Consider the following 24,307-nt stretch of genomic DNA (forward strand, 5'->3'; position numbering starts at 1 on the left):
CCCTCTGGTTGTACAGTTTTGTCTGAAAGGCTTTTATAGCAAGGAAAACTGCCTTCAACTCCAGGAAGTTGATGTGCTTTATCGCATCTGCTGGTGTCCACAGACCCCTCACTTTGAGTTTCTCCATGTGAGCTCCCAATCCCTTCTGGGATGCATCTGTGGTGATGGTCACCGTTGGCGGCGTTAGAGGCTTTCCCCTCGTCAGGTTCTCCATGTTCCACCATGCCATTTCTTTCTGTACTGTGTGCATTACAACCACTAGATCCTCCCAACGCCCTGTTGCTTGTGACCATTGCCCTTGTAACCACTCCTGCAAGGGTCTCGTGTGCAGCCGCACATTTGGCACGAGGTGAATGCATGATGCCATCATGCCCATGATCTTGCTCGCTGTTCTCACTGTCCGAGCTTGCCCCCTCTGGTAGAGTTTTGTCTCCTTCACCAGTGCAACTGACCTCTTCTCGCTTGGGAACACCCTGGTCTGTACGGTGTCGATCTGAGCTCCCAGGAAGATCTTTATTTGTTCTGGTTCCATTGAGGATTTCCCCCAGTGTATGGAGAATCCCAGGTCCATCAGTGTGCTTGTCACTCTCTGTGCATGCTCCTTGCATATCTGGTATGACCTTGCTTTTATTAGCCAGTCATCCAGGTAAGGGTATACGTGTATTCCCTCCCTTCTTAGGTGTGCTGCGACTGTTGCTAGGCACTTTGTGAAGACCCTTGGCGCCGACTTTAGACCGAACGCTAGGGTTGTGAACTGATAGTGGTGTTCCCCTATGGCGAATCTGAGTAGATGTTTGTGACTTCTGTTCATTGGTATGTGCAGGTAGGCATCCTTTAGGTCTATAGTGACCATGAAGTCTCCTTTTTGCAAGCAATTGAGGGAGCACCTCTTGCAGGGATGTCATTTTGAACTTCTGCGTTCTTATGAATTTGTTTAAGAACCTTAGGTCCAGGATGGGTCTCATTGTTTCGTCTACCTTTGGCACCAGGAAGTACGTAGAATACACCCCTCTGTTCCTTTCTCTGTAAGGTACTGGTTCTATGGCTTGTTTTCGCAGGAGCTCTCCCACTTCCTTTTGGAGTAGCTGCAGCTCTTTCTTTGCTAGTTGCCTTCTCTTTGGCTTTCTGCTTGTTGGTGTCTTTTCCAGTTCTATGCAGTATCCGAACTGCATGATGTTTAGAACCCATTTGTCTGAAGTTATTTTCTTCCACTCCTGAAAGTAATGTTTTATTCTTCCTCCCACTGGTCTCACATGCCCGCAGGTACTTGGTGCGCCTGACCCCTGCGTGCTGTTCTCGTGCCTCACCCTGGGAGTTCTTATTTGGGTGGGCACATGTTGCCTGACCAAGTCACTTGGTGGGGGGTTGCTGACCTCCCCTCCTATTCTGGCCCCGTCCATTGCCTCTCCTGCGAAAGGGCTGGCCCCTCTGCTGGTATTGCCAGGACTGCTTTTGCTGGCCTTGCTGTGTTTGGTTCTCCGTCTGGTGGGATTGTTGGAACGCCTGGTGCGATGTTCCTGGCTGGTTCCCACCCCTGCCGTTGGGCCTTCGTGATGGGGTGCGCCTTTTGGACCCTCTGAACTGCAATGCCCCCATGGACCTTGCTGTTTCATTGTCCTTCTTTAGTTGGCTGAGCTTTTCATCTACTGGGGCCCCGAACAAGGTCTGTCTGTTGAACGGGGTGTTCAGTATGCTGAGTTGTACCTCTGGCTTGAAGCCTGACACCCTGAGCCAGGCTTGTCTTCTTTCAGTGATGCCCATCATCATCATCATGAGCCTACTGGAGGTATCCGCTCCGTCCAGAGCTGTCTTGATGCAAGAGTCTGCCACATTCTTCCCCTCTTCGACTAGGTTTTCAGCTCTCTCTCTGAATTCCTGAGGCATGTTTTTCATCAACTTGCCCAGTTCCTCCATGATTTGGACCTGATGTCTGTTTAGTAGTGCATGAGAATTAGCCATTCGCCACTGGATCGCAGCATTCCTTTCAATTCTTCTCCCTTCCAAGTCCATCCTCTTGCTCTCCTTGTTTGGAGGTGGTCCTGAGGTAGTAGACACATTAGCCCTCTTCCTTGCTGTGGCAGCAATGATTGAGTCTGCTAAGACTGTGCCCTGGATATAGGCTGGGTCCTTGGATGAATGTTTGTACTTCTTTTCAGTCCTCGGGGTGACTGCCTTGCAAGTAGCAGACTCCCTGAAGGCTTCTTTCCCTTGTGCCATGACACTTTCTAGCATTGGCAGGTACTGGCTCTTGGTCTGTGTGGGGAGCAATGTTTCGAGGAGAAAGTCAGCCTTCTGCTGCTCTTCGTCGAGTTTCACCTTGAAGACAGCCGCTGCATTCCTGATGACCGTGTTGTACACGCCAATGCCATCTGGCGGCGAAGGCCTCGAAGGATAAGTGTCAACGCTTTCTTCGAGACTCTCTGTGTCGACATCCTGCCAGTCGATCTCCTGGCTTTCCGAGGTCGCCGAACCCAGGAGCGTCCTGCAGTCGTCGTCCTCCTCATAGTAGTCGAAGGCCTCGTCTTTGTCTGGTTCGTCTAATGTTTCGACATTCCCAGACTGTTCCTCGACTTCATCCTCTTCCTCCACGACCACCTCATGCACCTGTGGCTTGGTCGGGATTATGTAGTCTTTCATCCTGGTGTCGAAATCCTTTGTTCGTTGCAGGATGTTTTCCATTTCTGCTTCGAGACGTCTCTTCTTCTTCTTCATTTCGGCTGCCAGATCTGCGTCTAATGGGTCGGCCGATCTCTTCGGCGCTGAACAAATTTTCGGCGTCGAAGGTTTCGGCGCCGAGCTTATCTTCGGCGTCGGCGCTGGGGCCTTTTTCGGGTCCGTCTCCCTCGGCGTCGGACGTTCCTTCTTTTTCGGAGACGTTTGACGGCTTTAGCTGTTCCAACAACAACTAAGGAGTGACTAGGTGCAAATGAATAAAGGATAATTCAAAAAAAGGGTTTGTAGTGTCTTTTTCTTTATATATGTTCCTCTTACTACTCCCCTCAAGAACCAAAAACCCCCTTTAGAGAAAAATATTCACAAGGGGAAACAATGTTCCTTGTATGGTTTCCAGGGGGATGGCAAATCATATCTTTTTGTAAAAGGACCCTCACTCACCACTAGTTGGTGACTTGCTTCATCATTGGGTCCCCGCTGGGGTGGCCGAATGCCTCCCCAGCGTGCTACAACGCCTGATTTACAGCGGAGCGGGATGTGGTGAGTGCAACAGTGCCCAAATTAAGATGTGAGTGTAACTGTGGGTGCAATATTAAAAATACAAGGTTGAGGCATGTACAAAAATGTTTTAATACCGACCAACCTGTATTAAATTAAAAACAAAGTGGCGGACTACAAGGTTCAGTTTCAGGAAACCTGTATCCTTTGAACAAACAACTGGTCAACATGTTTCTGCTGTTACAACTGCAAATTTGCTCAGCATTCGTCAGGACCTAAATTTAGTCCTCCGGTGGTGTACGCGCGTTATGGCGCACCCTCCCGTGAGGCTCTTAAATGTGAAAAATTATTTTTTATGAAGTATTAGTCACGGTTAGTCGCCGTGGTAACTCACTGCGATTTGCAGGAGTAAAAAAACCTGTGGAGAGAAAAAGACAATACACAATAACACTTAATAACACACTGACATGAAATAAGCTTATCATATTAGCAGAATATAGTGCATAGCGATATTACATGCACAATGTCAGAATGGTGTCAAAGCCATTATTTTGTTTGGGGTGACCATTCCTAGGCACTGAAATTCACAGAGAGCCTTCAAGGTTTACTAATGTCCCCCATCGATAAAGTGAAAGACTTTTCCACCCCAAGGTAATGTTAACAAGCTGTATTTCAGCTGCTTTTATTTTAATGTGGGCAGAATGTAGAGGGAGTATATTTTACTCAATCTGACACTGCCAAAAGTAATAATTAAAGAAAGAGTAGCTAACATGCTTCGTCCTAAATAGTGTCGTGCCTCTTCCAACAGTTCCTGGAAAACCAGTGTAAGAAGGGGCCCCTGGTAAGATCTCAGTGGTGCGCTTATCAACAGCGACATACGAACACATACACTCACGTTACAAGAATAATAGACTCTCCCCATGGGTCGAGACAGCGCGGGATGCCTTCACGCGGAGTTTATCTTCACAAAGGGGGGAAAAAAATTGTTATCCCACGAATCAGAATTATTTTCCTTTGTTGCCGCTAAATCAAGTCAGAGCTTGTGACTTACTTCGGCTCTCGCGACTCCCCGCATTGTACCTGCACTCTGGGCTGCTGTCTCCCCGGAAGCAAAATGCATTTTCCCGGGATCGCATTTAAAATGTAGTTCAAGGGAGTTCCGATCACGTGGGTAGCCTAACGTAAACTCCTTTACGCTGGGCTCCAGCTCTTAAAGAGATAGTGTCTTGATAATATGTTTACATTCGGGGTTCAAATCCCCCATGTGCCAGATGGAGCAAATATTATAGTATTATAGACAATGCTCACTAAGCCATGCCAAAATTCATAATGCCCGATTTAGTTAGTGTAATAATTACAAGAGTGTCTAACATATGGATTTATATATTAGTTCAAGGCTACAGGCCGGCAGTCGATACAACCAGCGGAACCATGAAGTTAGACTAGAGTCATTGCGCTTGAGGTCACTAGTTTGCGAGATGGCATGTAGTAGAAAAGGGTCAAAAATTAGAGTATTATCACCTAATAAAATAACCACTTCTTCTGTGGGAGAGGAGAGACACTAATCTTCCATGGTGGATTGATTTTACAGACGAAGCTATACTACTTCAGAGAACTGAAACTCTCACAGCTGTGCGCTGCGCAATATATCAATAAACAACTAGAGAGTAAGGGCATGAGCAGGCACTCCTGTACCCCAATCAATATTTCAACAACAACTAAGGAGTGACTAGGTGCAAATGAATAAAGGATAATTCAAAAAAAGGGTTTGTAGTGTCTTTTTCTTTATATATGTTCCTCTTACTACTCCCCTCAAGAACCAAAAAACCCCTTTAGAGAAAAATATTCACAAGGGGAAACAATGTTCCTTGTATGGTTTCCAGGGGGATGGCAAATCATATCTTTTTGTAAAAGGACCCTCACTCACCACTAGTTGGTGACTTGCTTCATCATTGGGTCCCCGCTGGGGTGGCCGAATGCCTCCCCAGCGTGCTACAACGCCTGATTTACAGCGGAGCGGGATGTGGTGAGTGCAACAGTGCCCAAATTAAGATGTGAGTGTAACTGTGGGTGCAATATTAAAAATACAAGGTTGAGGCATGTACAAATTTTTTTTAATACCGACCAACCTGTATTAAATTAAAAACAAAGTGGCGGACTACAAGGTTCAGTTTCAGGAAACCTGTATCCTTTGAACAAACAACTGGTCAACATGTTTCTGCTGTTACAACTGCAAATTTGCTCAGCATTCGTCAGGACCTAAATTTAGTCCTCCGGTGGTGTACGCGCGTTATGGCGCACCCTCCCGTGAGGCTCTTAAATGTGAAAAATTATTTTTTATGAAGTATTAGTCACGGTTAGTCGCCGTGGTAACTCACTGCGATTTGCAGGAGTAAAAAAACCTGTGGAGAGAAAAAGACAATACACAATAACACTTAATGACACACTGACATGAAATAAGCTTATCATATTAGCAGAATATAGTGCATAGCGATATTACATGCACAATGTCAGAATGGTGTCAAAGCCATTATTTTGTTTGGGGTGACCATTCCTAGGCACTGAAATTCACAGAGAGCCTTCAAGGTTTACTAATGTCCCCCATCGATAAAGTGAAAGACTTTTCCACCCCAAGGTAATGTTAACAAGCTGCATTTCAGCTGCTTTTATTTTAATGTGGGCAGAATGTAGAGGGAGTATATTTTACTCAATCTGACACTGCCAAAAGTAATAATTAAAGAAAGAGTAGCTAACATGCTTCGTCCTAAATAGTGTCGTGCCTCTTCCAACAGTGCCTGGAAAACCAGTGTAAGAAGGGGCCCCTGGTAAGATCTCAGTGGTGCGCTTATCAACATCGACATACGAACACATACACTCACGTTACAAGAATAATAGACTCTCCCCATGGGTCGAGACAGCGCGGGATGCCTTCACGCGGAGTTTATCTTCACAAAGGGGGGAAAAAAATTGTTATCCCACGAATCAGAATTATTTTCCTTTGTTGCCGCTAAATCAAGTCAGAGCTTGTGACTTACTTCGGCTCTCGCGACTCCCCGCATTGTACCTGCACTCTGGGCTGCTGTCTCCCCGGAAGCAAAATGCATTTTCCCGGGATCGCATTTAAAATGTAGTTCAAGGGAGTTCCGATCACGTGGGTAGCCTAACGTAAACTCCTTTACGCTGGGCTCCAGCTCTTAAAGAGATAGTGTCTTGATAATATGTTTACATTCGGGGTTCAAATCCCCCATGTGCCAGATGGAGCAAATATTATAGTATTATAGACAATGCTCACTAAGCCATGCCAAAATTCATAATGCCCGATTTAGTTAGTGTAATAATTACAAGAGTGTCTAACATATGGATTTATATATTAGTTCAAGGCTACAGGCCGGCAGTCGATACAACCAGCGGAACCATGAAGTTAGACTAGAGTCATTGCGCTTGAGGTCACTAGTTTGCGAGATGGCATGTAGTAGAAAAGGGTCAAAAATTAGAGTATTATCACCTAATAAAATAACCACTTCTTCTGTGGGAGAGGAGAGACACTAATCTTCCATGGTGGATTGATTTTACAGACGAAGCTATACTACTTCAGAGAACTGAAACTCTCACAGCTGTGCGCTGCGCAATATATCAATAAACAACTAGAGAGTAAGGGCATGAGCAGGCACTCCTGTACCCCAATCAATATTTCAACAACAACTAAGGAGTGACTAGGTGCAAATGAATAAAGGATAATTCAAAAAAAGGGTTTGTAGTGTCTTTTTCTTTATATATGTTCCTCTTACTACTCCCCTCAAGAACCAAAAAACCCCTTTAGAGAAAAATATTGACAAGGGGAAACAATGTTCCTTGTATGGTTTCCAGGGGGATGGCAAATCATATCTTTTTGTAAAAGGACCCTCACTCACCACTAGTTGGTGACTTGCTTCATCATTGGGTCCCCGCTGGGGTGGCCGAATGCCTCCCCAGCGTGCTACAACGCCTGATTTACAGCGGAGCGGGATGTGGTGAGTGCAACAGTGCCCAAATTAAGATGTGAGTGTAACTGTGGGTGCAATATTAAAAATACAAGGTTGAGGCATGTACAAAAATTTTTTAATACCGACCAACCTGTATTAAATTAAAAACAAAGTGGGGCCTTTTTCGGGTCCGTCTCCCTCGGCGTCGGACGTTCCTTCTTTTTCGGAGACGTTTGACGGCTTTAGCTGTTCTTCAGCTCTCAGCGCCGGGGACTCCTTGTATTGTAAGGGGTGCTTGTAAAGCGCACTGACACCATGGGTTTCCTGGCGCTGGTTGGAAGTAAAGAGGACAGAGAGACTAGCCAGATTGGGGGAAAAGCCAGGTTTTTAAAGACTTACGGAAGAGGGACAAAGAGTTGGAAGTTTTGAGAGATAGAGGAAAAGAGTTCCATAGCTTGGGGGCCAGGTATGCAAATCTCCGGCCTCCAGATCTGCAAAGCTTGTAAGAGGGGACGGTCAAGAAATGAAGGTGAGCGGATCTCAGATCCCGGGATGGGCGGTAGGGAATGATCAGAGATTTTACAAAGGCGGGGCAGGCCCCAGCTAACGACTTAAAGATGATACAGCCGATCTTGAAGGCTACCCTTGAGGTGACAGGGAGCCAGTGAAGTTTGGTAAGGAGGGGCCTGGCGGATTGCCACTTCGGAATCCCTAGGGCCAGTCTCGCCGCTTGATTTTGAACCGCTTGCAGTCTAGCCATCGATGTTTTAGGCAGACCGTGGTAGATTGCGTTAGAAAAATCTAAGCGGGAGAGGACGAGGGCCATGATGACTCGCAGGAGGGCATCAGGTGTAAGGAGGTATGCCACTTTCCTGATCCTGCGCAGCTGGTAGATGCAGGACGAGACCACCGTCCCCACTTGCGGCCCAAGGGATAAGCCTGAGTCGATAGTGACCCCCAGACTCTTCACCGAGGTCACCGGTGTGGGGGAGGGACCAAGTTCCGCCGGCCAGAATTGTGGCCCCCAGAAGGTGGCGCTCCTGCCAGGAAGAAGGAGCTCCGTCTTACCGGGGTTCAGTTTTAGCTGGTTGTGGCCCATCCAATGAAGGATGTGGGACATGACTGCCTGAAAGTTAGGAATAGCAGAGGGAGAGTTAAGAGAAAAGATGAGTTGTAGGTCGTCCGCATAATTAAACACGGTGACGTCCCACTGCCTCAGTGAAAAAAGAAGGGGGCGAAGATAAAGATTGAAAAGGAGAGGGGATAGAGAAGAACCCTGGGGGACCCCACAGGGCGAATGCTCCCTGGGAGCCCTAAAAGTGCCCAGACTAAGGGTCTGAGACCTGCCGGTCAAAAAGGATTTGACCCAGGCCAACGCCAGGCCTTGGATGCCAGCCTGCTCGACACGGTGGAGAAGGATGTTATGATCCACTGTGTCGAAGGCGGCTGACAGATCTAATAATACCAAGGCCTGGGGGGTACCCTTGTCGACACCGTCTCTCAAGGCATCCAGCACGGCCAAGATCACTGTCTCCGTAGAGTGGCCGGGTCTGAAGCCAGCTTGGTTAGCCTCGAGGAAGTTGGAGCTCTCGATAAACTGAGAGAGACAGGTGGTGACGTGGGCTTCCAGGATTTTAGAAAAGAAAGGTAGGAGAGAGATAGGACGGTAATTTGCCGGGACGGCGGGGTCAGCCCCTGGCTTCTTCAGAAGGGGCACCAGCACAGCCTCCTTGAAGGCGCCAGGCACCGCGCCGGAGGAGAGAGAGGAGTTTAACAGGGGGAGGATGCAGTCGGGTAGAGAGTGGCAGATGTCCCGGAGTATGGAGGGGGGGCAGCAGTCGTCTGGGGAACCAGACTTGATGCGAGTGGCGAGAGTAGCCAGAGAAGTGGAATCTAGAAGGGGAAGTTGTGTAAATGAGAAAGTGTTGTGGGGAGGGGAAACCGATCCAGCGCCAGGAGGAATGACTGGGATGGTGTCCCTAATCAATACAATTTTTTCAATGAAAAAGGTGCTAATGGTATTGCATGCTTCCTGTGTGGGGGCCTGAGTTGGGAGCGTCCTGGGGTCGGAGGTAAATTCATTTAGAACTTTAAAGATTTCTTTCGACTGGCAGGGGGCAGATAGGATTTTCCCTGAAGCGTAAGCTTTTTTTGCAGCAGTGATGGCCAGTTTGTACCTATTGCGGGCGGCCACATAGGCATCTCTGCTTAGAGAGCAGTAGTCTCTCCTCCACTTACGCTCAAGCTGTCGAAGCTCCAGGTGAAGGGTCTTAAGATGGGGGGTAAACCATTTGTGGGAGTTACTGTGCCGGGATTGGGGAAACCTAGTTAGGGGAGCAAAAATGTCGCTGGCTGACGTGAGCCAGTCTGCCACCGACCCATAAAGCCCATCGGTGCTGATGTGATTAGATAGCAGGGGACGGGTTTGGGACAGATGAGCCAGCAGTTTGGGAGAATCGACAGCCTTCCTTCTCAGAGGATCCGCTGGGCCTGGGTTTAGGTGCGGGCGCCGAAGCTTTCGGCGCTTTCGAGGATTTTCCCTCGATCTCTCGAGACTCTTGGTCTCTCGGGGTTTTAGGGGCCGTAGAGTCTCCTACCTTCTTTGGCGTCTTCGTAATATCGGTCAATACGACCGTGTAGCCGTCATCTTCGTCGGCGGCGTTGTTGTCTTCTTTGTCTGAAGATAGACCCAGGTCTCGAAGGGAAGGGGGCTGGCCCTTGCCCTGCATTGTGGCGTTGGCTACTCGCTGTCTCGCTCGAACTCGAAGAGTTTTCGGCGTAAAGGCGGAACAGTCGCTGCTCTCGTGGTCTACCGGTAGGCAGAGGTTGCAAACCGGGTGCTGGTCCTTCTGTGCGTACTTGTAGTGGCAATTTGCGCAGAACTTGAAAGGAGTCTTGTACAGCTCATGCGTTCAGGGGACCCCCTGCACTCGCATTCCTCGATGGAAAATCGAAGTTCTGGAACTCTCTTCCCTCTTTCGTCGATCTTCTCGATGATGTAGTCTCCTGAAGTCTTCTCCAATGTTTTTCATCCAAAAAACTGTGTTTTTTCTTCTTTTCTCCAAAAATGTCTGGAGCCCTCGCAGGAACGATCCAGACCCAACCGCGGAAAAAAGAATCTGAAGATGGCGCCCAAGAGTGGGTGCTTCCGCAGGAAGTGTGCCGACGTCACCGGAAATACACCAAGAGGTGGGACGTCGACGCCCACCTGGGCTATGAAAAAAAACAAAAAAACAAAGAAAAGACTACGATTCCGGACCCAACCACAAGACCGCGGAATAATGCACAGCATAGTGAATCCAGAAAGATTCACGCTGCAAAACCAGCATGACTCAGATATAAAGGAGATTCTGCAAAGGGATCAAGTGTAACTTCAGCATGTTGCCAGTGAACCACAACTATGTCAGGAGGTGCGCTTACATCTGGAGGTGGTCTACAACTGACTGTGATAAGCCCACCTCCAATAGGCAGTTATCAAGGTAGCAGTGGCGGCTCCTCTGCTAAGGCAGAGAAGCATCGCCCCACAGCGTTTAAGCAGCAGATCAAAGGAAAAATAAAATGATAACTGTATGTTATTATATATAATTTTATTTGTTTCTGCTGCTGGGGATGGAGCGGCTGTTCAGATGAAAGAGGAGGGCATAGAAGTAGTGGTTTGCCCACTTCAAAGTGCACATGACTGTTTGGCCAGCCTCTCGAGCCGGCCAAACAGTCATGCAAACTTTCCCTGTTCTCCACACAGGCTGAGCGTCAAACCACAACACTCTGACCCATCACAACGCTGCAATTGCGTTAGAGTGAAAAGGTACTTGTCGGTTCTGGACTGCTCCAGGACGCACCCTTGTTCGAACCGAATTTGGTTCGAAGTCGGACAGGGCAATAGGATCCAGGTCCTCCTCTGGTGTCTGGGCCAAACTCGACACACCAGGAACCGGTGTTGATCATGGTGTCGAATGGGCGTTTGAGTCCAGAGCAGAACACGAAATATGTTCAGGAAGCACAAATGGCAGCAAGGGCAGATCTGCCAGCGATAACGACTGGAGGCTTCTGCGGATTTGTGGGGCTCGAAGGTATGCCAGAGGGAGCGGGAAGGGTGCCAAAATGAACAACATGGCTTCCTTCAAAGTCTCAATTTTTTGCAACTTCTCTGACAGCCACGCATTTATCTGTGGCATCAGCTCCTTGGAGGGAGACCTGGAATGCCATTAAGAGAAGCTTAATGTCCTTCCAACTTCTCAGAGGGAGAGTGGCGAGACAGCAACAATCCTTGTTTAGTCTTCTTAGGCTTCTTTTAGGACTTCGACTTACTTGAAGATTTAGACACTGACAAAGATTGTGGCGGGAGCAGCCCCGAAAACTGATCCCCACACTCTATTGCGAACAGGAATGGGGCTTCGAGATCCCAAATTGCCTTTGTATGCACAAGGTCACATTCCTCACATGACAGAATCTTGGCCTTATCCCAGACACCAGAGACATACCTTTAGGGGATCTGTCACAGAGAGCTGCTTGCATAAATCCTGTAGTTTTAGGAGGGGACCTGCTCCCTAGCACTATGGAAAACAATTTGGGGGGAAAAACCTTATCAACTGGTAAGAAACAATTAGGAGCTAGCGTATGGAGGCGAAGAAAGAAAGTAACTGATGACAGCATACTTGGGTGGCGCTTATATGAGGATCCAGTTGTCACTTCTGGGGCAGAGCGAAGTCGAGACCGAGCCACACACCACAACTTTTCGCAAACAGGAGCTATTCTGGGAAATCATTATAAAGATGAGGATTCTGCAGTTAGAAGTATCTATCAAAAATGATTTATCTGTAGAGTGTTCCTCAATATCATTCTCTCTCCTGGTCAAAAGAAGTTCAATGAAGAAAGTCACTTTCCATTACAAAAACATAGGTTGCATTGATATTTAAACTGAAAGGGTTACAAGAGCATAGGGATCACCATAAGGAGTCCTGCTTGGGAAAAATCATTCTTTTCAACCCATTCAAGAAATTCTGAATTGGTGGGATTTTGAAAAATATAATTTAATGACAACTTAATGCACACAACAATTGCACAAAGACTTACTCTGATAGAAGAGTAGTACTAAAGTTTTGCTTTTGCCAAATAAAGATAAGGAGCAACTACTAACTTCTAGGTATGACAAAGGCCATTAAAGTTTGTCTTAATGGAGATGCATGCTCTACTGACAGCTGACTGCTTAGAAAGAGTGCCTGTTTGCGCTATTTTTCTACTGAATGTTGAATCGGCAGAGTGATATGATTTGGAACTAAGGACCGTCATCTGAGCTTTATTCACCAATAGTAACATTGCATCACCAATGCATGTATATTGAGTATTTGTGGGGGGTATTGCCCTTCTGCGGTAACATCAACATCCCTTGATTAATTGGAAAGAAGGTACTAAGAGGTAGATAGAGCACCCTTGACTCAAACAGTGATAAAGTGAAAGGGTTTTCGTTTGGTGGCTAGAACCATTGCATAAATTGGACTACAGAAGGAGCATGATATTAGGTGTTGAGCATTTGTCTGCCAGGACAGGGGCTGCTCAGCACAGTATGGCATGAAGAATGCATCCTCCTAGTTGGCATAAATCAGTTTTCACTAAACCTGCAGACATTTTTTAAGGGTTCTCATAAAGACAAAACTTGTTAATGAGATAAACAGAATACATCAAATTGCAGAGCAGGGCAACGGGTTCAGCTAATTTAAAGTCCACTAATATAAGGCACTGCATAATCTTCCGAAGACTGGGCTTCTAGTATGCCAAGAACTTCACATTTATCATAGCTATGATTCCCCTACAAACAGAACTTTACTATGAAAGCTACAGAAAATTGTCTGCATTTCTGAGAGAACACAAGATTCACTGGGGACTGCAATTGTATCTGCAGCCAATGAAGTTTTGGGCAAGCATACTGTCTATGTGAGGATTATTGTGGAATGCCAGAAAACACAGGTAGCTGCCATGAAAGCTTTTGAACCTACAGGGTATTTATCTTAATCAAAATGGAAGTATGTTGTGTTGGTAGTAGTGAGTGGACACCACAAAATTAATTTTTAGACAGTATGTGCATGTCCCAAAGATAGCCCTTTCCTATGCACAACAAGCAACTACTTCGAATATTTTTTAATGGTATCTCGTAATACCAAATTCAGCACTTCATGCTTAGTCAGCTAATTTTCTAGAGATCGCCTTTTACCGGAGAAAATGTCCATAGTGAATTAAAGACTGTATCTGAAAGTCACTGCAAGCGTGCATTTCCTCCCATCCAAGTGGCTGTTGTTGCACACTATCTCAACGGAGTGCCACAGGGGAGCAAGCACTGAAGAAGTCATTGCTGACCACTCTATGTATAGTGTGCCAAGCTGCCAAGTCCAACATAACTGCAGATGCTGTGAGAAGCTGATAAAAGACACTGGCTTTGAAAAACAAATGTATAATGTACTTCAACTTTGAGTGTCTGTGACAAAGTGCCCTCTTTCTGCATGGCTGCCCCCACTTTTTCTAGATGCTCTATCTCATTCTTCATGGTCAAGAAAGACACAGAATGGAAAAAAAAAAGTAAACAGTGCCAATGCCTCAAACCCATCAGCCACTACTAGCACTCTGGTCACTCACAATGCCCCAAATGAAGACTTTGCTGCACTGAATCCCCCAAAGTACACAAGGACACTGTGCCATTAAACTGGGCACAATACCTGGTAGAGATCATTGCATTGAAACAAGACTTTTCCACTTAACTGAAAGATTTTATTTTCAAAAAACAAAAAAAATCATATTTCAAAAAGATGGAACACCAGAGCTGATATGGCAAGAAAAACAAAGATTTTGAAAAACAGCGCGATGAAACAAAAATTACTTTGCCAAGGTCAAGCTCAAAAAGTTTTATTGGGGCTGAGTAGCCAGGTATATGCTAGGGTTCAGAATAACATTTAAAAAAAATCTTCTGCTTAGGACAAAAAAAAAAAGTATATGAGATCAGTTTTTGTGACCTGCAAATATTAGAAGGTTATGGATGTGTTGAGAGTTTTGTGATGTTTTACTGGGATTTCTTTTGAACCTAATACTGCATTTCATTGGCTGAGTGTTCTGTGCTCCCACAACCTGTAACTTGCAGACCAAGGAAAAGGCCTTAGTATACCTGCCAAACCATCGTGATCCAAGTAATCCCCTGTACGATCATGCTCAATATGATTCAGGTGAAGCTCATCTGCATTCTCCTCTTGCTGCCTCTGAAAGTCCTCTGCCTCCTTTGCAAAGCGGGAACCCTAAAGAACAAGACTACAGCAAGTTAAAGACATTTCCGGCCATCACCCATTGTTTATTTTCTATCGATCGAGGCAGAACACAGATAGCCCCATACATGTCCACCCTCCACACCATTTGTTTTAAGACACAAGTGCTCTAGGCTTTGCATCAAATAACTTCTCTAGTATAAAGCGGTGTGCTTACCATCCTCCGTAGCAACAGCTTCTGTGCTGCCATCCGTTCTTTTAAGTGCTTCCAATACAGGACTTCCATATCTAGCAGAAACAAAGCAGGACCCAAGTTCAAAGGCTTGTGTACCATAAAACACATCTAGACTAAGTACAGGTCATGTAACGAACTAGCACCCGCACCCAGGGACCATTTCCCAATGCTAATGCGGCTCACAGTGTCAACAATGGGGATTTTATGAATACTAATCACAAAGAAGTGTAGGCATAGGTTTGCATACTGGTATGCGAAGGTGCTTGAAGCATTCTTTCACCCTGGCTAAAGCATGCAAGAAGAGCAAAACAGGACACTGAGTAACAAACTTAGTTAAATGAAATATCACACAGCAGATTATTCCCTAGGCATGACATTTTTCTGGGTGGAAGTTTAAGCCGACTGAGAAATCTTTGAAATTATGCTGATCCTAGTAGGTAAGGTCTAGATGACAGCTCTTTCACAATGCTCAAATTAACTCCGCTATCAAAGCCCCACTCAACATACCCAACACAAAATACAGCAGGTTTCATCTGTCAAGCATTCAGTTCCACCTGTCATCAAATATCAAATCTCTCTGCTGTGTGAAGACAGTAAAGAATGCATGACCTTGCCTTTTCCAAGCAAGAATACCCACAAACCATAAATGTTAGCAATATTCACAGAGAAAAATCAGCCCATATAAAGCAATATAAATGTAAAATGTGATTTGTTTAGCCAAGAGACTGGAAGACAACAAAGAGTTAGACATGCATTAGAACCATCCGTGGACATGCAAACGAGTATAACCCAAGCTTTTATTTTCTTACCGGCAAAACTGGGCCCTTTCCGCTTGGATTTTAGCATTTCGGATCCATATTGATCTGAAAATATACCATACAATGTCCAATCAGAAAAGATACTTTGCGAATAAGAGAAGAATCACAAATGTGGAAACTGCAGTTCACAAATTTGATTCCTGGCATTGTAAACTCATGCTTTTATACTTCAGAGGTAGATATATTGTAGACCATTAAACTGGGCAATAGAGTCATTCAAAGTGAAAAGACTGCAGCTTTAAGAGATACAAAACACATGCTACTAAAACCATGGCCACTGGAATTAGGCAGCGGGGTTGACTAAATTATGCAGCAAGAAAAAGCTAATTATACAGTGTAATGTGGCACATTTTGTGACAATAGTACTTCATTATTTTATCACTTTTACACTTGTTAACACTGTCTGGGCAAGGGTGGCACTTCATTTATGCCAGTTTAACAACCAAATCTAGCAATAACCAACCGAAAAGTAACTAGTTAACCTTTGAAATGGGCCGTCCACAGAGCAACAACATGCCACTTCGTTTTTGGTAACTTTTTACCAGTTTGTGCTAGAAACAAATTATTTGTGTTAAAGTACGCAGATTATGCAACAAATTATGGCTCATGTGGCAAATACATAATTCTTTTTAAAAAGCCACGGCTGCGTAATTGAATAATCCCAGTGGCCCCGACTACAACACATTATACCAAGGACATTTCCCCAGGTTTAATTCCAGCAGCCAATGAAGGAGGTGTAAAGTAGATGCGTAAGGCTCACTTGGGTGGAATATGAAATGGTAGCTATTTTTTGCAATATTGGCCATGTAGAAAAGAAATGGGGATGGCAGGGCATTTAATTTTCTTGACCAATCAGCAAGTAATGAGTTTATGTGGGGGTCCAACACCTGTTCCCAACTTAAATTAGCAGTACATCAAAAAATAATAATGAAGGTTTGAGAAGGAGACTGAAAGAAACAATTGATGATGTGTCTCCACAGTCTGGATTCAGAGATTGCTTTAAATAGGTTTGGACAATACTACTGCTGTAGACAGAAACTCTAATTCGCAGAATGCCTCTGTCTTTCACTCTGTAGGAGACCGATTTAGGACTCCAGCTGGTCTAAGAAAAAACAAATCACTTGATTTCTGTAGGTTTAGCCGATTTTTGGGACTTGCAGTCACTCAGAAGTAAGATGTTTCTTTGTATGTCTCCATTTTATGTCTCGTTTTAGTCCTCGAAGCACTGCCTAGAAATCAGGGTGCTTTGAGTGTTTACCTCAGTATAAATCATTTTTATGTTTTTTTTTAGTTGGGATCAGGAGTGCCTTTAGACATCTCAACCTAGACTAGGATATTTAAGTGTGTTTGTGCGACAGTCACGTATAGAAGATAGCTTTTGTCCTCTTAGATTGCCTAGTCTCAGCAGATGATTCATATACTTTTTGACTCTCAGTTTGGGCTTGGAGATCACATAGCTCTTAGTATGAGTTAGACCATCACAACGTGTCTCAATCTGGGTTTTGACATTAGTCTGACTGTGTATGGGTTATGTGTTATGAGCAGATCAATAAACAGTAGTTTAAGTCATAGTGCAGGAGAGGTGCAACATGTTACTCACCAGTGGCACTGAACCAGGCCATGAAATCCTGTATTTTGTTGGGACCCCTCCGCTTTCTCTTATTTCCTGGAGTGTCTTGCACACTCTGCGGCAAAACAATGTGCTTTCCTTAAAAGAAATGAAGCAAAAAAGATAGTTTACATGCAGTGGAAGACCACTTGGAAAGAAAAGCAAAGGGCGGTACAGGAAAAAGAACATTAACCATGCTATATACTGCATCTCAGGCGGAGTCCATACATACCAGACATCTGGGACGGTAAATCTGCTCCTAGAGAGGACAACCTCATTTTAGGGAACCAGAGACCATACTTTTAAGTAGGACTTTTTATGACCGTTGCTAACAAAATGGATCTTCAAGCCTCGACTTGCGGCGAGAAACACCAGTCTTGCCTGGGAATGAGTGCCCAGCCGGAAAATGAATAAGAAACTGCATAATGATACTTAGAAACTGTTACATTGTTTGAATATTATGGAATCAAAAGGTCCTCTACGGAATGATCTCAGACACCAGGCTTGGAATAGAAAGTATTTGTCAGAAAGGTGGGGGACGAGCCAGAGTAAGACAAGGATATATTGCGCATAGCACCAGCAGGCACTCGATATTGGGAGACTTCACTACATGCAATGGCATGGTTATGCCCCTTTTGGGAATACTGGAGTGGAAAAGGTAACTGCTTTGCAACAAGGTGGAAGCAGTTAATCATTTCAGAAAGTCCATGGCTAGAGGAGGCCAGTTAGCACCAGCCCTACTCAGTGGTGAAAAAGTGCATTGACAAGAGGGTGAAAACTTTTGGGATTTTGTTTTGATAAACAACATAGAAACAAGACACGGCTGGGAGATTAATAACATTGATGAATTACCAGGAGTATAAGGAAAGACTAGACTTTAAGTACCATAGCGGTCAGCTCATCCTTATCTTGTTACCTTTCTTGAAGGGTTTATCTTCAGTGGTGCTGAAAGGGTCCAGACTGTGCCATGGATCCAGAGTTTCCTTGAATTGCAAATGCAGAAGGTTACCAAAGCAAAACACCGATGAAGACACAGGAGAAAGCTTCTCACTGTAAGAAATCATGTTGTTGCATACTAAGAATTTTATGCAGCAGAAGCACCTGTGGGCAACAATATAATCCAACAAGTGAAGGATGCACTAGGACACTTTGTGGATAAACTGGCAGTGGCAAAACAGGTTCACCTCATAAAATGATCCATATAGCATGGATATCTGTCATCCACTAGCCCATTTTCTAAGAGACGAAAAGAATGAAAAATAATGAGCATGGATTTGAAATGCAAGTCTATTGCTTCACTTAGCGAGTCGTGGATAACACCGAACGTATCACAAAGGTTAATCAAACATCACAACTAGCCTTTGGGTTTCTCAGCTCAAGTATTAAACACTTGTATCACATCAAAGTTATAGTTCTAACTGGCTCAGAGTAGACAGATTAGATAGGCCCACACCTAACAAAATAGAGCTATCTATCAATGTACAAATATCTTACAGGGCTGTACCTTGCCAGATTCATCCCTCAGGGTAAACAAGTGTTCCCACCTTGGACACTTACAGCAAAATCATACTTTAGTTCACACAGATCTCACAGGTTCAGGCCTATCCACCGTTGGGGGATTCACATAGTTAACAAGTAAACTCTGCCTGATATAACTGAGGGAGGGGTGTGTGCCAGAAGGATCTTGCAGCATGGGTCCTCACCTTACCTGCACTATAATGCTGCGATCTGGTGCTCGTTGCTTGTCCCGCAGGGCGTACACCCGCTCCTCTGGCACAGCCTAGCAGAGAAAAAGAAAACAATTGTTAACAGTTTGAGAACATAGACGACAAGTGATGCAGGATATGCCATTCAATACTGTTCTTCTGGAGCCCCATTGTAGACATATGCAGTCATACAGGACAACCTTTGCACCAACTATGAGATGCATAAAAGCAAAAAACCTTCATACCAATCGGTGCAATAACAGCATATTTGTACTGGCTGATCGGACTAGAAGTATTTCAGTACTGCTCATGGAAGTGTTGGTGGAAAATGGCCATGCACTGGTGCAAATGTAAGTACTCTAAGTTCTGAACAAAACATGAAATAAGGCTGATATGTGCTTGGGCATTGCAAGGCTGAAGTTACAAAGAGCACAACTACACATAAGAAAAGAAACCAAGGCACTCTGAAGCTGCAGGAGAAAGAAGTGCAGCACAAGAACCCTTCACACAAATGATCATATTACTGTCTGGTTCACAATTATTTTGCTATAAATGATAATATTTCATCTCACTGTGATGTTAGACGGTCACATTTTAAACATACATCAGGGTATGACAAAATCACAGATTTCCCAGAAAAAAACTGGCCTCCAATCTAGAGTAACCCTTTCTAAATCCAGAGTAGACAGCAGACTTCTTGTTGTCCCTCTGTCCCAAGAATCTATCAGGACTCACCAGAAAACTGAATGTGTGGTATTTACCACCTCGTGTGCATCACTACCCTCAGCACACATCAATGACAGGGCACTAAGTACATAAAATGTGCAACATCTAATTTTCAACTTCTCGGAGCTGCTGCCAGTTTGTATAACAAAGTCATTTTTATATGACCTTTAAATTAAAAAGGTTGCAATTGAAAGCATAGGTGCTAAATAGTTATGGATGGTATTTCCTTAGTGAGATCTGCATTTCTGCAGCCTTTGATTGCAACTTTATTCAAGGATGAAATCATTCAAACTACTGGGGTCCGAGGTAACTGAATGATCATCAATGAAACCTCTCTACATCACACAGTACAAAAGTAGTTTCCCTTTTTGCTTAATTCACAGAGAGATTGGCATGGTTAATGTTTCCAAAAAGATGAAAATTCAAGTACATGCCAAAATCTGTGCGATAAACTGTAAGAAAGTGCCCTCTTTTTGCTAAACTGCTGATGTGCTTTAACTGAGTGTACCCTGGGTTCTTGCCAAACAGGCACCCAGGGCCTATGTTCTGGATTGAAAACGAAACCCAATTGGCACTCTTTGGCCACAGGACAGTCCCTTGTAAATGGTACCATAGGTACGGTAGCCAGGGAAGGCCTCTAAGGGCTGCAGCACTTATTGCGCCACCCTTGGAGGATATATATATAAATATAAACACACACACACACACACACCCTCCTCCTCCTCCTCCTCCTCCTCCTCCTTTGCAGGCTGTGTGTTTTGGTGCAGAACAAATTGAAGAGTCAACATGGCACACATCCCTGTGTGCCATGCCTGTAAACCACTGTCCTGCCATAGGTCAGCCACCCCTCTAGTAGGGTGCACTATACCAGTGGTGAGGGTACAGGTGAATGAGCCCTGTAACCCTACAGTGACTAAGCCAATTCGGAGCCATTGTAAGTGCAGTAATGCCATTAAGAGTCTATGGTGTTGGAGGTTGTCATTACGAACTCCACAGCATCATAACGGCTTTACTGAAAACTGTGAAGTGTGGTATTAAACGTCTCAGCATATTAAAACCACCTTGATGCCAGTGTGGGGGATTTAAAGAAAAATGCACATAGGTCGTTTTTCAGAGGGCATCTCTAAGACGCCGTCTAAGTCTAGTGTCGCCAACTGCCACCACCAGACATGTTTCTGGATCCAGGGGTTGAGAGCCTGCTGTTCTCTGGGGTCTGAAACAATGGACTTCCTGGTTCGAAGTTTCAAGCCTCCTCCTCCAGGATGGGCAGGATCCATGGAGGGGAAGCTTAAAAGGCTTACCGTCTTTGTGAGCTTCCCCAGGCCTTTTGCTGCTTCCAACAACTGGCCCCCACCGGTTATGACCCCCACTTTTGAGTGGGAGAATCAGCGGGGAAAACCGAGTGAGGCAGGGAGGTTTGCCCACCTTTGCCAACCCCACCCCCTTAGGTGGGGAGGAAAGGTGCAGCACAACTCTCAGTCCCCACCGTCTTGCAGATGGGGGACCCAGACAACCAGGGTGAGCATATGCCCCCTCTCCTTGGAGGGTTGCATCATAGGGGTGTACCCACCCCAAGGAAGGAACCCATTGGTCCCAACCTTTACCTACCGGTAACGCCCCTAAATCTAGTATTTAGGGGCACCCCTGAACCTTGCCTCAGACATGAATCGACACTAAGAAGAGACACGAAGAAGAGAAGAAGGACCGATGAAGCAGTAATAAAGCGAAGAAAAGGAGCTCGCCAATTGACATGGACCCATTCCTACCGGCCTTTACCCACCTCGAACCTGCAGCCAGCAACCTCAAGAACCCTGAAGACCTTCCCTGCCTTCCACAAAAAAGACTCTGTCTTCCGTGAGCACCGGATTTGCTCACCCACAGACTCTGACTCCTGCCACTCTGCACCCGACGCCAACGGCCTGAGTTCGAGTGGCCCAACACCACAAGGAGGTCTCCCCAGCGATCCTGACCTGAGATCTTGTGATATCTGACCTGCCTGGAATCTCCCAGCGAAGCCTGCATCTTTCTGGAAGACCCCTTCCCCCCACCTCGCAACTGGAGCTGGTAAGGAAAACCAGAGGCCTAAAGACACCCCTGCACCCGAAGTCCAACGGTCTTGGGTGGCCCAACAGACGGTGTCCCAGCATCCCCAGGCATCCCATTTTACATATCCAACTGGTGGTCACCGCCAGAAGATCTTCGTCCCCAAGCCTGCAGTCTTTGTTGAAACCGGAGAATCCCCATTGAAATCAACAGGGCAACCGACACCAAACCAGCACCCTGCACCCAGCCACCCATGTACTTTGGGTGCTAAATTGGATCCCCCTTTGCCCTCAGCTAAACCCCAGGAGCTTTGCTCCCACAGCCTTGAGGCCTGCTCGTGAGCAGCCACCAACCAGAGGTCCCCTATCACCCATTTGATAACATTGGGCCTCAGCACTCTGCACCCGGCCGCCCTGGTGCCGCTGCAGGTATTCTGAGAGTGCATCCTCGACCCTGGGGGAACCCTGGTTCTAACCTCAGAATACCAACTCCCACAACAAAGTACTTACCTGTTAACCGATAACTTCATTTCTTCCATAGGAATACATTGACTGTTTTCCCTTGTAAAAATGTTCCAAGTGTGGAGTTGATTATGTATTGAACTTTGTGAAAAAAATTGCTTACTTACCTTTTCTCTAGGAACTGTCCCAGTGTAATATCTAGGTGTATCACACGGAGTAGAAAAAGTAATCCAGAAAGTAATCTGCAAAGTATTTCAAAGTCATCTGACCAAGTTCCACTGTAATGAAAAGGTTTACAAACCTGTAACAAAGGCATTTTCATTCAGCGTGCTTGTATTGTTCAACCTACCTTGAAATATGCTATGCTTGCTTGTTTCTAGGAAATGAATAAAACTAAATATATTTACACAAATCAAATTGGTCTGAGTTCAGTCTTTGAGTGTGTGATCTAATTTGCTGATTGTGTACAACAAATGCTTAACACTACCCTCTGATCAATCCTTACTGCTCACCCACACTACCACAAATAGATAGTAAGGTTCTATCTACTTTTACCTCTGCCTACCTTTGGGGTAAGACTAGACTCTGTGCACACTATACCTCACTTTGGTATAGTATATACTGAGCCAGCTTCCTACATAAACTACATATATATGTATTCATAATCTAAGTCTCCAGTATGTTTCAGATAGCAGAGCAGTAAGATAGATGACATTTAAAACCCTCTAAAAAACTGGCTCCAACTCAATTCACTTGGTCTTGTGGCGGTGCTATAAAAAAGCATAACAAAATTGTACACACCAAGTGAATTCATGAACAGCAACTCAATGAAGGGGTAATCATTTATTACATATCGTTAGAAGCTACATTTATGAAAGACTTTTCCCTTTCTGAGACCAAATGTTATAGCTGAAATGAGAACACACATGGTGGATGAACCAAATTGGCATACATGTCCCTCACTTCGAGGCATTTCATCTCTCATCTGCTCACATGTTTGAAAGAAAATTATTAGAAGATGTGAAATCTGATCAGACTTTGTATTAAAAGTGAAAACACAGCCAAAAGTAAAGGGAGGACTCAAAACAAAGGTACCCGTTGCTGCAAATATGTAAGACGGTAGAGAAATATTCAGTTTAAATAAAACTTACTATGACTCAAGTAAATTGCGGGACGATTGATGGTCATGAGCTCCAATTTAACCCTTTCGCTGCGGTGGCTATTCCGCCGCAGCGCTAAAGGGGCGGGGCGGCCGCGCGGCCGCCGCATGCTGGTGACAGAACCGCTCCGTCACCAGCTACAGTTGAGCTGTGCTGGTGACGGAGCGGTTCCGTCATGACCCGCCCCGCTCATTAAGACTGCCGCGCAGGCGCGAAATCAGCGCCGCGCAGGCACGGCGGCCGGGCCATGACGGAACCGCTCCGTCATCAGCACAGCTCAACTGTAGCTGATGACGGAGCGGTTCCGTCATCAGCAGGGGAGGGGTTAATGAGGACGATTATCCACTCCTTTACTGCTTAACCTTTTCGGTGCTCATGACGAGCTGAGCTCGTCATGAGCCACGGCGCTCCGATGCTCATGACGAGCTCAGCTCGTCATGGCCCGTGGAACGCTCAGGTGCGGGGAGAATTCCCCTGCTGTGCTGAGCGTTCCACGGGAGCCAATGCACCTGTGACGAGCTGAGCTCGTCATGAGCACAGGAGCGCCGTAGCTCATGACGAGCTCAGCTCGTCATGAGCATGGGAGCGCTGTGCGCGCCATCCTCCCCCCCCAGCACAGCGGGGGAATATCCCCCGCAGCGAAGGGGTTAACACTTAGATTTTCTTCTTCAGTAGCACCCATACCATCATACAACTAAGTTAACGGAAATATACCACAACATATATATATATAGCCAAGAACAAAAAAGGGTATGTTGTCCAAAACCAGGTCCAGCGTAAAAAAAAAGTAAGGTGGAGGTGCTGTTTGTGTTGCAGACATTGTTGCTGAACATGTATTATAGATGTTTCTATATCAGATTTGTGTCCTACTTGGAAATGAAAATGTCTTCTGAGAATTGTGATGCAAAGCTAGTTCTACATTTATAAGCCTCGTAAAAGCACTATACACCTATGAAACGTACTGCCCGTTTAGGTTTACAGAATGATTACTGCTGGTGGATCAGTTTCTGTATAATTGAAAAATGAATATGTATTTTTGGAGTTCATTGCACTCTACATACATACAATTGTGCAATTTCTACGGCCTCTTGCCGTGTAGTTTCCACCTTACAGTAGGAACTGTATTTGTGAACAGCATAACCGTTGGGAAGGTGTTAGACTGATTCCACCCC

At 45.4% G+C, this 24,307-nt stretch overlaps 1 protein-coding gene across 1 annotated transcript in view; it reads right to left on the reverse strand.

Moving 5' to 3' along the window:
* The window catches only part of NCAPH2 (non-SMC condensin II complex subunit H2), a 266,518-nt gene that overhangs the window by 106,690 nt on the left and 135,521 nt on the right, over positions 1 to 24,307 (reverse strand). The window contains exons 11-16 of the mRNA XM_086918830.1: positions 18,748 to 18,819; positions 17,956 to 18,022; positions 17,031 to 17,138; positions 15,422 to 15,475; positions 14,595 to 14,665; positions 14,284 to 14,410 (exon numbers count right to left, since the gene is read on the reverse strand). Of these exons, the coding sequence (XP_086774956.1) occupies positions 14,284 to 14,410; positions 14,595 to 14,665; positions 15,422 to 15,475; positions 17,031 to 17,138; positions 17,956 to 18,022; positions 18,748 to 18,819 (499 nt within the window). The remainder of the gene's footprint in view (positions 1 to 14,283; positions 14,411 to 14,594; positions 14,666 to 15,421; positions 15,476 to 17,030; positions 17,139 to 17,955; positions 18,023 to 18,747; positions 18,820 to 24,307) is intronic.

Source organism: Lissotriton vulgaris, chromosome 1_1 (genome assembly GCF_964263255.1).
Source record: "Lissotriton vulgaris chromosome 1_1, aLisVul1.2, whole genome shotgun sequence".
Lineage (NCBI taxonomy): Eukaryota > Metazoa > Chordata > Amphibia > Caudata > Salamandridae > Lissotriton > Lissotriton vulgaris.